A 16,861-nucleotide genomic window follows, 5' to 3' on the forward strand; every position below is an offset into this window, starting at 1 on the left:
GGGATATATTCTGAGAGTGCTAGGTGAAAGAATATGTACATTTAGAATTTTGATAGATGTTGCAAATTGACTTTCCATCAAGGTTGGAGTAATGGACATGTCCACAGTTTCTCCCTGATTTCCTGTTAAGTAGAGATTTAATTTCATCAATTTGATGGGTGAAAAAAGATATCTTACTATGTTAATTTGTTTTCCCTGACACAAACAATACACAGGGATTTAGAAAAAAAAAATTTTGTTGCTGTTTACTAGCCATTTTAATGACTCTTCAGTGACATGCATTCTGCTCATTTTTCATTTTGTTGTTCATCTTATTCTCAATGTGAAACAGTGTTTTGCATATCTTAGGTATGAATACTTTGTCATATGGGTTGCAAACACTTTTCCCTAAACTATTGCTTGTTTCCTATCTTTCTTTATGGTGTTTTTTACAATACAAAATTCAAAAGTTTTTTGTAATCAAATAACTTTTTCGTTTTAAAGCTTCTGTGTTTCTTGGCAAAAAGATCTCACTAATGCTTTTGGTTTTACGTATTGGCCCTCACATTTTTTTCTAATATGTTTATGTATGTATGTATGTATGTTTAAATCTTTAATTGGAATTTTGTATATGATATTAGATAGGGGTTAACTTATTTTCTTCCAGTGGATATTCAGTTGTATAAGCGTCTCTTAAATATGAACTGTCATTTCCCATTGAAATAAAATATCACCTTCATCAAATATTAAATTCTCATCCACACAGGGCTCAATTTCTGGATTTTTGTTTCTTAGCTATTGATCTGTTCCTATACCAATCCCTACTGTTTTTAATTATAGAGGATTTTTTTAAAAAATTTATTTATTTATGGCTGTGTTGGGTCTTCGTTTCTGTGCGAGGGCTTTCTCTAGTTGTGGCAAGCGGGGGCCACTCTTCATCGCGGTGCGCGGGCCTCTCACTGTCGTGGCCTCTCTTGTTGCGGAGCACAGGCTCCAGACGCGCAGGCTCAGTAATTGTGGCTCATGGGCCCAGCTGCTCCGTGGCACGTGGGATCTTCCCAGATCAGGGCTCGAACCCATGTCCCCTGCATTGGCAGGCAGATTCTCAACCACTGCGCCACCAGGGAAGCCCCAATTCTAGAGGATTTGAAGTGTTTTAAAAGCTGATAAAATGATCTCCTCACTATTCTTTTTCATAAATTTTCTTGGCTCTTTTTGTACAATTTTCTATACAAACTTTTTTGTATTGTGTACTCTTTGGGTGAGGCTTCCGATACCTCAGAGAGAGTGGGCAGTCTGGAAGTCTTTGTCTTGTGGCTTTTGATATACCATTTCCTATATTGTTAGTTCTCTGTAGGTCACCAGGAGACACCGCTCAGCAACTAGATGTCCTCAGCTAAGAGGGCAAGTACATTCTCATCTTCAGGGCTAAAGCTCTCCTGAAGATCTTTGTGGGCCAGGGAGACAGCCTGTTGTCCCAGGAATGCTCGTTTGGTTGATGCCTTTTTCTTGGGGAAAGAGGCATCCATGGATCTCATGGTCCTCCTAGGGCTAAGCTTTTGTGGTAATTCTTAAAGTTCTGGTTCTGGCCTCTGTCACCTTCTGGGCTTAAGAGAGGTACTTAGTAGTTGACTTAGTGTTGGGCTGGAGATCATCAGGAATATCTTCAAGCTTCCATCTTTCCAAGCCCCCTTAGGCTGCACCTTGTTTCTGATCTGTATCATATTTCTCTTTTATCTTTTTTTTTAATTGTATAGTTGATATACAATATTATATTAGTTTCAAGTATACATATTTCTCTTTTATCTTAGTATAAGCTTTAAATTAGAGATAATAAATAAGGATTAATATACTCTATGTTTTGATGGAACCACTTTAATTATTTTCCTTTTAGTACTGTTTATTTATTTGTTCATATTTATCAAATATTTATTAGGCACTTTCTGTTTGGCAGCATTTAAGTTTCGAGTTAGGCATATGAGGGTGAATACCACCCAGCCCCTGTCTTCTTAGCAGCATTTTACATAGTTTTCACGTCTTTGTTCTCAAAATACTTTCTTCAGTTGGCATCTACAGTTTCTAGGTTTTCATCTTCTTCACCTTTGGCCCTTCTCAGTCTCCTTTGCTTGATCTTTCTCTTCTGGACCCCCTAAATAGTGGACCCCCAGAGCTTAATCAGTCCTTCAGCTTCTCTTCTAGCTCTCTTTTATCCCCTGAGTTGTTTCACTCAGTGTCATATCTCTAAATATTTTAGCATTTGATACACTGATGTTTCTCTATATTTTTTTCAACTCTGGCATTTTCGTTGAATTTCAGCCTCAGATAATCCAACTGCTCGATCTCTAATGGGCTGTTTAATAGGCATTTCAAAATTCACAAGACCATAACATATTGTAACTGTTTGCCCCCTTGACTTTGCATTTAGTGATCCGTCTGCTCATTTTTCAGATCATGACAAGGCTAGCTCCCTCATATCGTTCAGGTCTGTTTCTCTTCTACTTTGCTTTATTCTTCTTCATAGTGCTATTAATCCTTACCACTACTTTGACATTATATAGTTGTTTGTTTATTAATTTTTTAGTTGCTGAGAGACTTTAATCTCCTGCTACTGTTTTTTATCAGTTTCTTCTGATATTAACTGTGTTTTGCTTTATTTTTGTTTTCGTTTAATTCATTAAGACTCACAATCTTGGCTTGAACTATTAATTTTATAGTTATTGTTTTCATCCAGTTCATACTTTTTTAAATTGTATTTTTTATCTCTACCTTTGACCCCTTTAATCCCAGTTAATACTTTTTCTTTAACTTCCTCCTAGTTTTACAAAGATTGTGTCTGCCTTATATAACTTTTATCTGTCATGAGTCACTGTTATTGTGTATGTGCCTTCGTGTAATAGTAATGTTACTACTATTCACCCAGTCCAAAGGATATCTTACTATGTTATTTTAGACCATTTATATGTATGACTGTACTAGATGCTTGGTATTAATATTGTCATTTTATTTAAAATTTTCTGTTTTTAATGTGTCCTGCTTTCATTTAATCTTTTATTTCCTTCTTTTTGCTATTTTTTGTTGTTGATATTCTGTCTCAAATAATTTATAAGATATGTATGTTTTTATTCTAAACTTAAGTATGCTTGAGTCTCTTTTTTTCTTTTTATCAATTTCAGAAACATTATTCTTAGGAGCTATGAAAAATGATGAAATTAACTCACTTAATGTCATTTGATCTCCCCTCCTCCAATTTATTATACTTTGTGATTTTTGTGGTCCCAATTTATCATAGTTATAATATATTAGGTTTTCTTTCATGCTTTATAACATTCATGTCAGAGTGATTTTTTTCCTAGTTTTTTAGCTTTAGCTTTTAACTGTACTGCAGTCTTTTCATAGAGTTCTCATCTTTGCTTTGTAATTCATTCTTAATAAAACACACCTTTTTTTCTGATAATGTGTCAGATGTGTTAATTTTAGAATATTTGAAAAGTACAAAAAAGCACAAAGAAGGAAAAAAGTCACTGAAATCTCACCATTGAGAACTACATTAACAATTTAGTATATCTTCTTTGTCTTTTCTCTTCATGCATGAATATTATTATTACTTACAACACTTGATTTACAGTATATGTACTGTAAACTACCTTTTCCCTTCACTCACTATGTAGTGGATATTTTCCAACAATAAAGTCAGGCTGTGGAATACATTATGATTACATGGTATTTTGTAACATAGATATTTCATAATTTGGTTTAACGCATCCTCTGTTGTTAGACAATTAGGTTGTTCACAGTTTGTTATTATAAATTGTATTGTGATGAATGTGGATGATTTAAATCCCCTGGATTATTTTTTAGGTTAAGTTCCAAGAAGTGAAATAATTCTGAGGCTGTATAGTATGGTGATTAGGAGCGTTGGCTTTAGAGTCAGATTGCCTTGGGTTCAAATTGTTATTTCTTAGGTGTGTATGCTTAGGCAAATTAATTTATCTCTCTCAGTTTCTTAATCTGTGCTTTGACAGTAATAGTTTATGTATGGAAAGCACTTAGACCAGTGTCTGAGATGTCATAAAAGCTTAGAAATGTTAGATGCAAACATCATCACTGTCATCGTGGCTGATGTCATCATCATTTTTATTTAAAAGGATATGCCTATTTGAAATGTTTTTTATATATATTATGTTAAAATTCTCTCTTGAAAAGTTGTATCAATTTGCGTTTCTACCAGCAAAATATGAGAGTGCCATTTTACCAGCTCTGGCCAACAGCTGCAATTATGATTAAAACACATTTTGTTTTGAGAGTAGACCCAATTTTATAGGGTTAATATATATCTTTGTTTTAATCTCTAATTTTTGGTTATTGATTTTGAATGTTTGGGTTTTGCCTACTTTCATATGGGGTATTTATGTTTAAGTGCTCTTCATTCAAATTTTAATTAGCCTTTTGTGTTTTATGTTGCCTATATTTTTCTAGTTGGTTTTTACCTTTTAGTATTGTTTGAGGTTATTTTATGTATTAATGTTTTACCTTTGTGAGATATATATGTAAAGAAAATTCTTTTCCTTATAGTACTGCCTTTTAAAAAAAGTTATTCTTTTTGACATTTATTAAGTACTTTCTCTGTGACAGGTATAGATCTATATTTTAAGATAGATAAATAAATGGGCCTTTGAGAAGGCCCATTATTTTAGAATGATTTTAGATTTACAGAAAAGTTGCAGAGATAGTACAAAGTTCCCATATGCCCCTCACCTAGTTTCTCCTATTGCTAACATCTTATATTACCATGGTACATTTGTCCTAACCGAGATACCAACACTGATACATTACTATTACCTAAATGCCACATTTTATTTGGATTTCATTAGTTTTTCCACTGTCTTCTTTCTGATCCAGGATCCCATCCAAGATACCATTACTTTTAGTTGTCTTGTCTCTTTACTCTCCTCTGGTCTGTGACAGTTTTTCAGTCTTTCCTTGTTTTTCAATATATTGAGAGTTTTGAGGAGTACTGGTCATGTATTTTGTTGAATGTTCCTCAATTTGAATCTGTCTGATGTTTTTCTGATTGTTAGACTGAGGTTATTTATATCAGTATGGACTCAGGGGTATTTATACTTTGGGTTCTAATCCAATACTACGTTATTTATTTTGTTGTTTATTTTAGCTTTGGCCATTCATTCTTTCATGTTGGCTCCTCTGTGTCCCTTTGACATGCCCCCGCCTTCCTTTTGCTGTTGTTGTTTTGAGCACTACAACATGCTCTAGGCTAATCTTCTGAATTCCCTGCTCTAACCCTAGAATCAGCTACTTCCCCAAGAATCCCTGTTTCCTTCTATTGGACTGTGGTATGTAGAAACCAAGATTTGACATTGGTGTACTCACTGCTACTGGGGGTGTCACTGCTTATAGTCTCTATTAGTGAACAGAGATAGGAATACTATTTGTGTCAGTGTGCATAGGTATATGTACGCACATTCACATATAATTACTTCTGAACCTGTATCTATATAAACCTAAATATGAGTTCACACTGATGTCTCTGACTCTATTTCAGTACCATCAGGATCATTCCAATCTCCCTGCCCTTGCTTTTCTGTAGCTTCCCACTCCGAAGTGAGAAGCTTGACTCCCATCATCTACCGTTCATTTACTTATTTGTTTGACCCCAGTATACATATAAAGTGTTTCAGAATTAACCCATATTCCTCTGAGAAATAACTTTATCAAATAAAGTACAGTTTTTTAAAATTAATTAATTTAATTTTGGCTGCGTTGGGTCTTTGTTGCTGTGTGCGGGCTTTTCTGTAGTAGCGGTGAGTGAGGGCTACTCTTCGTTGCAGTGTGTGGGCTTCTCATTGTGGTGGCTTCTCTTGTTGCAGAGCACAGGCTCTAGGCGTTTGGGCTTCAGTAGTTGCAGCACGTGGGCTCAGTAGTTGTGGCACGCGGGCTCTAGAGCGTGGGCTCCATAGTTGTGGCACACAGGTTTAGCTGCTCCACGGCATGTGGAATCTTCCTGGACCAGGGCTCGAACCCATGTCCCGTGCATTGGCAGGCGGATTCTTAACCACTGCGCCACCAGGGAAGTCCTTAAAATACAGTTTTTGTGTATGGTTCTATTTGTCTTTAGCGTTACAGTTCCCAGTGAGAGCACTGTCTTCCAAAGTTACTTACATCAGTTCCTTTTTTCACAGTTCTGTTTTTGGTGTTGGGCTTAAAAGACCTTTTTGATCCAAAGATTGATTTTATATATATATAAAGAGAGAGAGAGAGGGAGGGAGGGAGGGAGAGAGAGAGGGAGGGAGAGAGAGAGAGCATTTTATTAATTATTAGATATTTTATTACTTTATTTACCTTAAATTCCTAAATACAGCTGTAGTTCATTTTGTCACTTGATGTGAAGTAGAGCTATACACACACACACACACACACACACATATATGCATATATATATAGTACTTTTTTCAATTGTTTAAAATGCTACCTTTATCATATTTTAAAATTTTTAAATTACTAGACATTTTCTGTGTTTCTTATTCTGTTTAATTTTCTCTTCTTATTCAAGTTCCAGACATTATATAACTTTGTGATAATTTTAGCATCTGGTAGATTATTCCTCTTTTTGCATATTCCTGTTCACTTATTCTTTTAATTAATTGCTATAATTTTCGTTTCTTTATTTCAGGAACATTTTAGTGGATAAGCCAAATGACCAGTCTTCAAGGTGGTCTTCAGAGAGCAACTACCCTCCCCAGGTAAGATTATGTGTAGCTCTTGATACCATTCAGAAGTCAGAGTTTAAATAGGCAGGCACTTAACTGATATCAGTTATCTAGATTCCATTAATTGTTTATTCAGTCTTTGAAATTGTGAGGTAAATTTTTTTTTTTTAATTTATTTATCTGGCTGTGTGAGATCTTAGTTGTGGCATGCGGGCTCTTGGGCTCTTTTAGTTGTAGCATGCAGAATATAGTTCCCTGACCAGGGATCAAACCCGGGCCCCCTGCATTGGGAGCGCAGAGTCTTAACCACTGGACCACCAGGGAAGTCCCAGAGATAAATTTTTATTTCCTCTTTTTTTGTTTGTTTACATTTTAGAAGAATTTTTATTTCATAGGCAAATACAGTGTGGAATTTGATGAAGCATAGACTTTATACTTCTCTCTACTGGAACATTTAAAATCTAATTTATGTTTTTTCTGGATTACTAATGATGCAAAACTAAGTTTCTTGTTACGTTTTGAGGAAAATGTTAACTAAAAAGAACTGGTTAAGGTGCTGTTAGTGTTCTGAGTAGAAACTGATCAGAGTACTGATCTGAGCAGAGGTTGTGACTTCTACTGCACTTAAACTCAAGTCATTCTGTAAATATTTAAGGACATGTTAGTAAATTCAACTTTGACTCAGTGAGTCAGTAACTGCCTTTTAGGGAAAATAAGCTTAATATAGTTTGTTATTTTACTAAACTAGTATATTTAGATGACATCAGGACCATGAGCTAAATTGTTTCCTTGACAAGTGGTGTCCGATGTCATCTGAATTAAAAAATAATCATTTTTCAGTTATATTACACTTTCAGCATTAGCACTTATGTCCATATCCTTGAGGAAATTAATGCTCTGATAGGTAAAGAAGATGGGTAAATAAAACTTACTTTATTTTTTTTTATTCTAGTGTAATTCTTGGAAACCTAGTCTCTGTACTTCTTTTTCCTTTTTAATTGTTTTTTTACTTTTTACAAACCTTTTTGGATCACCTGGTGTTTAAGTGTTTAATTGCAAAATATATATCCAAAGAATACACACATATACACACACACTTATATATAAAATATAAAGAATAATAAACCAAATACCTGTTTACTTGCTAACCATCTTTAGAAATGGAAAACTGCTACAACCTTTGAAGCTTCCTGTGAGCGCCATCTTATATCTATCCTCTAATCCCACCCCAGTAATTATTATTTCGTATTTGTTAAGCATATTCGCACAGTATTATATATGTATATGTTTATAAATTCCTGTGATTTGAGTTTTGTCTGGCTTTGGCTTTATATAAATATATATTGAATCACTCATTATACATCTTCTATGGCTAGCTTTTTGTTTGTTTGCTTAACATTATGATATTAATGTTGCCGAGTATAATTATAGTTTGTTAGTTTTCACTACTGTTTAGTATTCCAGTATATAAGTATGCCAAAATATATCTATCCATTTTTCAGTTGATAGGCTTTTGAGTTTTTTATAGTTTTTGCTCTTAGGAACAAGATGGTATGAATATTCTTCTATGTTTTTTCCTGGTACACACACACAAGAGTTTCTTTAGGATATATACCTTGGCGTACAATTGCTGGATCATAGAGGATATGTGTGTTCAACTTTTATCTGGTAATGCAAAACTGTTTTTACAAAATGGGTGTATAATTTATACTCTGACTGGCACTGTATGAAAGTTGTTGTGCATTGTGTTCTTCCCATCACTTCTATGGATGATTTTTAGATTTTACCAGTCTGGTGGATCTTTCACTGTAACTCAGAGTAAGTTCCTGCTAGCCTCTTGTTACAGATTTTCATTAACCAGTCAATACATAATGTTGCTTTATATGCATTTCTGTTTAAAGATACCTTACTTTGTGTATATTGTTTATTCATTAGCATTGGACTCACAGCCATTAGCACTATAACTCTTGCCTGAATGAAGCTTATCTAATACACATATTTTCTCTGTAAGGCACACTGCAGCCTTCTTGCATTTAGAAACACTAGACAGCACTTCAGCACTATACTTGGGGATCATTTTAGACAGTGAAACACCAACAGAAAACAAAAAAATATTTTAAAATGTGCCTAAATAGACCATGAAAAGGAAACTTGTTTGTAGTATGAGAGCTAAAACAAGAAGGTATAGGGTCCATTGTTTGACCTTAGCTGGGAGAGTGTGCTTCCGGCAACTTAAATTTTTTGCTGTTCTGTGCATGTCCAGGAATGACTGAGAGTATTAATTTGATGTGACAAATAAAATAAATTTTAGTGAGTAGATGAATTTGCAAGTGCAAAACCCGTGAAAGTGAGGAGCAACTATGCTGTAACTAACCATTCATTTACCATATCTTGAACAGGTCTGAGAATTAGAAAGAAAGGAAAAGAGGACTCTGAAAAATCAAAAGCATTGTGATGAGATTTTAGGTTCAAAGGGCCTTTTCTTAAGAATCCACTTCGGATATAATGTTATTCTGTTTGGTTGATTGTTTCTTTCGGTTTCAGCAACTGGAAGCAGCTTTGTGCATGGGGGGCGTAGCTGTGAAAGATAGGCACATTAACAGCAAGTTGACAACTGACAAAGTGTCATAAGGGAGAAGACAGAAAAATCTAAGTAACAAATAGAAGACCAAAAGTATAACATTTAGGGGGGTCTTTAGTGCAAGAATACTCTATTTCATTAACCTCTAGGATAGTGTTTCTAGTAAACTTTCTGCAGTGATGAAAATACTCTGTAATCTGCACTGTATAATACGGCAGCTGCTAACCACAGGTGGCTATTGAGTACTTGAAATGAGGCTAGTGCATCTAAGGAATGCAATTTTAAATTTTATTTAATTTTAATTATTTTAGATTAAATAGCCCCAGGTGGGTAGTGGCTATGTATTAGACTGCACAGATCTAAGGCATCGCTGTTATTAGGATATACTGTTTGATGCTCACAGTGCTTGATTCTGTCAGTAAGAAATTTTAATTATGTTTAGTATATGCAACTTAAGCAGATAAGGAAGTTAATGGTGCAGTTATCTAGAGAGGGGTGGAAAACAAAATCAAAGCCTCTCAGCTACTCCTTTTTTTCCCATAATGAGGAAGGACTATAAGTGTGTACATGAATGCTAGGATGTATGGCATGTTTTGAGAGTGAATGAACCCTAAACACTTCTCTCTAAAGCTTGTGCTGGGTTATGAGTGGGGTAGGTAAAAATACAAATATTTTTCTTGTAATATACGTTGATTATTTTTTTTTGGATGGTTACTAAATTGTCAGGGCATAAGTGTTAATACCTGTTAAGTTGTTTGGGCCTAACTACTTAAGAAATAGAACTGTTGATATTTCTTTTGACCTTGGGTGCTGTGTTAGTCATCAATTGCTGTGTAACAAATGACCGCAGAAATTAGCAGTTAAAAACAAACATTTATTATTTCACCCTGTTAGTGAGGGTCAGATTTTGACGCAGGAGAAAAAAAGAGAACCCATCTACTGGGGAATGCTTGGATACATTTTTCATGGAATATTGTCAGCCATTTAAATAAAATGAACTGGCTTCATACCAGTTGACTTGGAGGAATTTCCACTATAAAATGAGAAAAGCATGATGCAGAGAAACATCTATAATAAGATCCTACTGTTGTTACCTGAATAACAACTCTCCCTCCCTCACCACTATATGTGTATGTACATGTGTATATTTTTATTTGATACAGTGAGCCCAGATAAAGATATGATAGGATATACATCTGGTTGTTGGCATTGGTTATTTAAGAGAGGAGGAGATGAGATAGGAAAAAGAGATAAAACAATTATTTTAAAAAGTTATTCCCGTCAAAAACAACGTATTTGACATTCGACTTATGTAAAGTATGTGTCTGTGTGAGTGTGTGCATAGAGTTCAAATGAATCATCATCAAAATGGTGGTGGTTGTGTCAGGATAATGGAATTTAGGTAATTTTAAATTTCTTTTCAATTTTATTCTTATACTTTTATCTCTTTTGATTCTCATTTTCAATTTATATTTATAATTTATATAAACAGAAAAAAATGAAAGCCATTTTCATTGTGGTAGGGAGCAAATATTTTTAAACCTAATGAGAAAACATTGCTGTTGATTCTGGATTCTCTCTCTGTACTGGGAGGGAGTAAATGTAGCATGAATGAAAACCCTATAAATACTTTAAGATAGTAATTTCACCCTTCTCCCACATCAGATATGTTTTATAGAAGTTACTGATACTGCCATGGAAGATATGTCTTTCAAGGTGACTGGGGAATACCCTAGGGTTGGTTGAAATGTACACGCAGTTACGTATGTCTTGATAATTGCTTTAAGAAAGATTAGATCATAATTCTACTACAATTATAAGTTCCTTCTAAGGTAGTTTAAATAAAAGTATGGTATTAGGTAATATTCTTTGTTTTCTGGGGCTAGAGAGAGAGCAGTTAAAGTTGTTTAACAAACTGCAGGCATTCTGATTTTGCAGGTCAAAAAAAACTTTAGTGATTACTTAATACAGTTGGGTGTATGTGTGTGTGTGTTACAGCTTTTGCAGTACACTTAACGTTATTCTTTCTCTGTTTGATGAACCATAACAAGAATATTATAGGAATAAGAGTTACTTGCAAAGTAAGGAAGAAAGTAGAAAATATATGCATTTCAATGTAATTTCTATCTGTGGAAACAGGATACCAGTAAATTTATGAAGTTTCTTTATGGTATTTTGCCCAAGTGTGTGAAAAGAGCATTGTATGTTTTGAATAATACATTTTTATTTAATATGATTTCCATATAGTGAAATGCATGAACCTTAAGTGTATAGTATCCATTTTGAAAAATGCACACACTAATATAATTTACACCCCTATCAAGATAAAAAATGTTTTCATCGGGTCAGGAAGATCCTTTCTGTCCCTTACCAGTGAATCCTTAACTCTCTCACCCTCTTCCCAGAGGCAACCACTGTTTGGATTTCTTTTGCTGTAGATCAGTTTTACCAGTTCTAAAATTTAATAGAAATGAGTATATATATACTGTTTTGTACATGGCTTTTTATACTCAGAATTTTGGGGTGGGGGGATGCTTGTCCATGTCTTATGTGCATCAATGTTTCATATCTTTTCATTACAGAATACCATTCTGTTCTATGGACATGCCGCAATTTGTTTATCCATTTTCCTGTTTATGGACATTTGCAATATTTCAGTTTTGGGTGATTATGAATAAAGCTTATATAAACATTCTTTTATAAGATTTAAAAAATAATACATACTTTCGCTTATTTGGGGTAAATATCTAGAGATAGAATTGCTGCATCATAAGGTAGAGGTGCAGTTGACCCTTTAACAATGTGAAGAGGTGGCAACCCCCATGCAGTTGAAAATCTGCATGTAACTTTTGACTCCCCCAAATATTACTAATAGCCTACTGTTGATCCAAAGCCTTATTGATAACATAAATAGTCGGTTAACACGTATTTTGTATGTTATATGTATTATACACTATATCTTACAATAAAGTAAGCTAGAGAAAAGAAAATGTTATTAAGAAAATCATAAGGAAGAGAAAGTACATTTACTGTACTGTACTATGTTTATCAATATCATAAGTGTGTGTTGTCTGTGTACAAGATGAATTGTGTGTCGGTACCTACATCAATATCATCACACATGATACAAAACACTGTAGATGTTATATGTATTACTAACACTAGACACTAAAAATGAAAAGGTAAAATGTGGAAAAGAAATTCATATTTATTTACAGGTATAGCTATTCATGCATTGATAATGAAGAAGCAGCAATATGGTTGATTTCTGGTAGCCTAGTGTAATTGATACAGTTGCTTCACAGTACCCTACCCTATACACTAATGAATGAGTTGTTATAAAATTTTTATGGTATACAGTATTATAGTCATATTCATAATACAGTTTTGGAAACATTGTTAACATTTTCTCAAAAACTACTTACCTGTGATGATAGGCTGACACTTAGTTTTTCCAATTACTAGAGAGAGGGGAGCATACTGTATGATAATGTAATTATTTGAAAACAAAGTTATCAAACAGTAAGAAAACTAACATTGTTAATTTTGTATGAAATGTCAGTCACCTTATGCCTATGTAAGGATAGGCTATCCACTTCAATACAAGTCTTACACACGGTGTTCTACACAATGAGTACTTAGGCAATGATGATGACACAGAAACGTTTCATATAATTCTTGCTGTACTCTTACTAAATTTTCACATGACGACGCACACATATATGCAACAGAGAGGTTTATTAATTGTACAGCATGATGATTATTTACTATTCATTAAGTGGAAGTGGGTCATCATAAAGGTCTTCATCCTTGTTATCTTCATGTTGAGTAGGCTGAGGAGGAGGAGGAAGATGAGGGGTTGGTCTTGCTGTCTCAGGAGTGGCCTCGGTGGAAGAGGTAGAGGAGTTCCAAGAGCAGGCAGGAGAGGCAGGCACACTTGGTGTAACCTTACATAAATACACTGTAATTTCTGACTTTTTTGCTTTTCCATTCCTCTAAAAATGTTTCTATACAGTACCAATCCTTCTTCCACTGTTTGCTTTAGTTTTAGTGCCCATGTCATAGAAGGGTCCATGTTGTAAAAGAAGTCAAAAGCAGTATTGAATAATTGGAACCCTTCTTTCTGCCAGATTGTCTAATGTCAGTTTGTTTTCTGGCACTGCTTCTTCTGTGTCTTCTTCCTCATCGTCTGGCACTGGTTTGGAAGCACTCATCTCCATCAAGTTATCTTCTGTTAATTCCTCTGGTGTGGTGTCTGTTAGCTCTTGAATTTCTCCAAGATCCATATTTTGAAACCCTTCACCCCCTACCTTTTTTGCCATATCAACTATCTCTTTCAGGATTTCCTTGATGGACTGTCATAAATCCTGTGAAATCATATACAAATCTAGACACAGTTTTCCTCAGCAGGAATTTATTGTTTTGGGCTTAATGACTTTCACAGCTTTTTCTACAATAACCATGGCATATTCAGTGGTGAAATCCTTCCAGACTTCCATGATGTTCTATCAGAGTTTTCTTCCATAGCGTTGGCAATCCTTCCCATGGAGTACCGTGTGTAATGAGCCTTAAAGGTCCTTAGGACTCCCTAATCTAGAGGTTGAGTTAGAGACATTGTGTTTGGGGGCAAGTAGACCACTTTGATGCCTTTGACATTGCACTCATGGGGTTCTGAGTAGCCAGAGGTATTGTCCAATATCAAAAGAACTTTAAAAGGCAGTCCCTTGCTGGCAAAGCGCTTCCTGTCTTCAAGAACAAAGCATCAATGGAACCAATCCAGAAAAAGGGTTTTCGCCCAAGCCTTCTTGTTTTACAACCTTATAGATAAGGGCAGTCCTGATCATAAACCCGACTGCATTTACACAAAATAGTGGAGTCAGCCTATCCCTTCCTGCCTTAAATCCTGGTGCTCACTTCCTTCCTTAAATATCCTTTGTGGCATTTTTTCCCCAGGATGTGGCACATTAAAAACTTGTTCAGGCAGCTATTCTTTCTCCTCAGTGATTTTGTTAATGGCATTTGGAAACTCATATGCTGCCTCTAGGTTGGCTGGTGCACTGATTCCCCTGATACCTTGACATTTTTTTAAAATTTATTTATTTATTTTTGGCTGCGTTGGGTCTTCATTGCTGTGCGCAGGCTTTCTCTAGTTGTGGCGAGCTGGGGCTACTCTTCGTTGTGGTGCACGGGCTTCTCACTGTCGTGGTTTCTCGTTGCGGAGCACGGGCTCTAGGCGCGCAGCCTGCAGTAGTTGTGGCACGTGGGCTCAGTAGTTGTGGCTTGTGGGCTCTAGAGCTCAGGCTCAGTAGTTGTGGCTCATGGGCTTAGTTGCTCCGTGGCATGTGGGATCTTCCTGGGCCAGGGCTCGAACTCTTGTCCCTTGCATTGGCAGGCAGATTCTTAACCACTGTGCCACCAGGGAGGCCCTACCTTGACATTTTTTAAGCCAAACCTTTTTCTATTGTAAAATTATCAAACCATCCTTTGCTAGCATTAAATTCTCCAGCTTTAGATCTTTCACCTTCCTTTTGCTTTAAGTTGTCATATAATGACTTTGCTTTTTCTCGAATCATTGGAGTCTGTAGGTAGTGCCTTTCTTATAGGAATCCTGCATCCACATAAAAGCTACATTTTCAAAATAAGATTAAAAGGTATTTCACGAAAACTGCAAGGTTTTTGTGCCTTCTGGCATAGCTGTAGCAATGGCTTCATGGATTTCTTTTTCTTTTATTACAATGGGCCTTACTTGAGATTCATTTATCTTGAAATGGTGGGCATCTGCAGCTGCGGACACCAATCTGTGGTAGATATTAAGTAATTCAACTTTTTCTTGTAATGTCATGACTTTTCTTTGCTTCTTGGGAGCACTTCCAGCATTACTAGTGGCGCTTTGTGTGGGTCTCATGGTTTTATTTCATGGTTCACAGTATTGCACTAAACAGTGAAAAATATGTGAGAACTGCGAGAGATCACTTCTTATTGTGATATGCAATTTACTGGAGAGACAACTGCTCACATGGAGATGATAAGCATCACATGGCATTTTAGGCAGATGCTCTCAACACTTGAGCTCACCACAATAGCAACAGGAGGTGGCTATGAAATTATTACAGTAGTATAGTATATATTGCAGTTAATTTTATGCAGTTATGATTTAATATTGCAACTTTGTTTGTTTACATTTCCCTTCACTGCAAATGGCAGCATATACAGTTTGTAAGGGTTTGTGTAAGTTTTGATAAATTTTAACTTTTTATAATAGATTTGTATATATTTTATGGTAGTAAATGATAAAATAGACTAGTATCTACATATATTTTATGCATTCATTGCATACCTTTTTCTTAATTGTTTTGATATTTCTAGGCTTTTTCCAAATTGTCTGTTTTTCAGTTTTTTTCAAATTTCTAGGTTTTTTCAGATTGTTGCAAATCTCCAAAAAATTTTCCAAGGTATTTACTGCAAAAATGTTGCATGTACGTGGACCTGTGCAGTTCAAACCCATGTTGTTTAGGGTCAGCTGTACATTACTTTGTATGAAATTATCAGACTGCTAGTTGCTTCATAGCCTCACCAACATTTGGCATTGACACACATTTTAATTTTAGTGTTTATTGGTGGTGTAAAATGGTTTTAATTTATAATTCCCTGATGACTCTTTATATTAAGCACTTCTTTCCATTTGCTTACTGGCTGTTCATTTATCTTTCTTGTGAATTCTTTTACTCCTTTAAAAAAGTGGGGTTGTTTTCTTTTTTTATTACTGAGTTGTAGAAGTTGTTTATATATATTCTGGGTATAAGTTCCTTGTAAGTTAGGTATTGTGAATATTTTCTCCCAGTCTGTGACTTGCTTATTCATTTCTTTAACACTAACTTTTATTATTTTTAAACATCTGTTAAAGTATAATGGACATACAATAAACTTTATATTTTTAGTGTACAATTTGATACGTTTGAACATATGTGTACACTCTTGAAAATACCACCACTCCTGCAATACTAAACATGTCTATTACCACCAAAGTTTTCCATGTCTTCTTTTAATCCCTTCCACTCACCTCTATCCCCCATCTCTAGGTACCACGCTTCTTTCACTGTAGATTCATTTGCATTTTCTAGGGTTTTATATAAATGGAGAAATATGGTATGCATTTTTTGTCTGACTTATTTCACTCAAAGTGATTACTTTGAGATTCATCCATGTTGTAGTTTGCATCAATAATTCATTCATTTTTGTTGCCCAACTGAATTCTCTCATATGGACATATCACAGTTTGTTTATGTACTTATCTGTTGATGGACACTGGATTGTTTTCCAGCTTTTGGCAATTACAAATAAAGATGCATTGAAAATTAATGAACAAGTTTTTGTGGTTTTAATTTGCATTTTAAAAATGATTATTGATGTTGACCATCTTTTCATATGCTTGTTTGCCTCTCTAAATGTTCTTTGGTGACATGTCTATTCAAAAGGTTTGTCCATTTTAGCATTTGTTTGTTTACTTTCTTATTATTGAATTTTGAGAGCCTTTGTATGTTTTGTGTATAAGTCCTTTATCAGATACATGGTTTGC

At 34.9% G+C, this 16,861-nt stretch overlaps 1 protein-coding gene across 4 annotated transcripts in view; it reads left to right on the plus strand.

Moving 5' to 3' along the window:
* MKLN1 (muskelin 1) overlaps nt 1–16,861 on the plus strand; it is a 326,912-nt gene that overhangs the window by 191,216 nt on the left and 118,835 nt on the right. For all 4 annotated transcript variants that reach the window (XM_061198731.1, XM_061198728.1, XM_061198730.1 and 1 more), the window contains one exon: nt 6,668–6,737. In XM_061198731.1, the coding sequence (XP_061054714.1) occupies nt 6,668–6,737 (70 nt within the window). The remainder of the gene's footprint in view (nt 1–6,667; nt 6,738–16,861) is intronic.

Source organism: Eubalaena glacialis, chromosome 8 (assembly GCF_028564815.1).
Source record: "Eubalaena glacialis isolate mEubGla1 chromosome 8, mEubGla1.1.hap2.+ XY, whole genome shotgun sequence".
Taxonomy (NCBI): Eukaryota; Metazoa; Chordata; class Mammalia; order Artiodactyla; family Balaenidae; genus Eubalaena; species Eubalaena glacialis.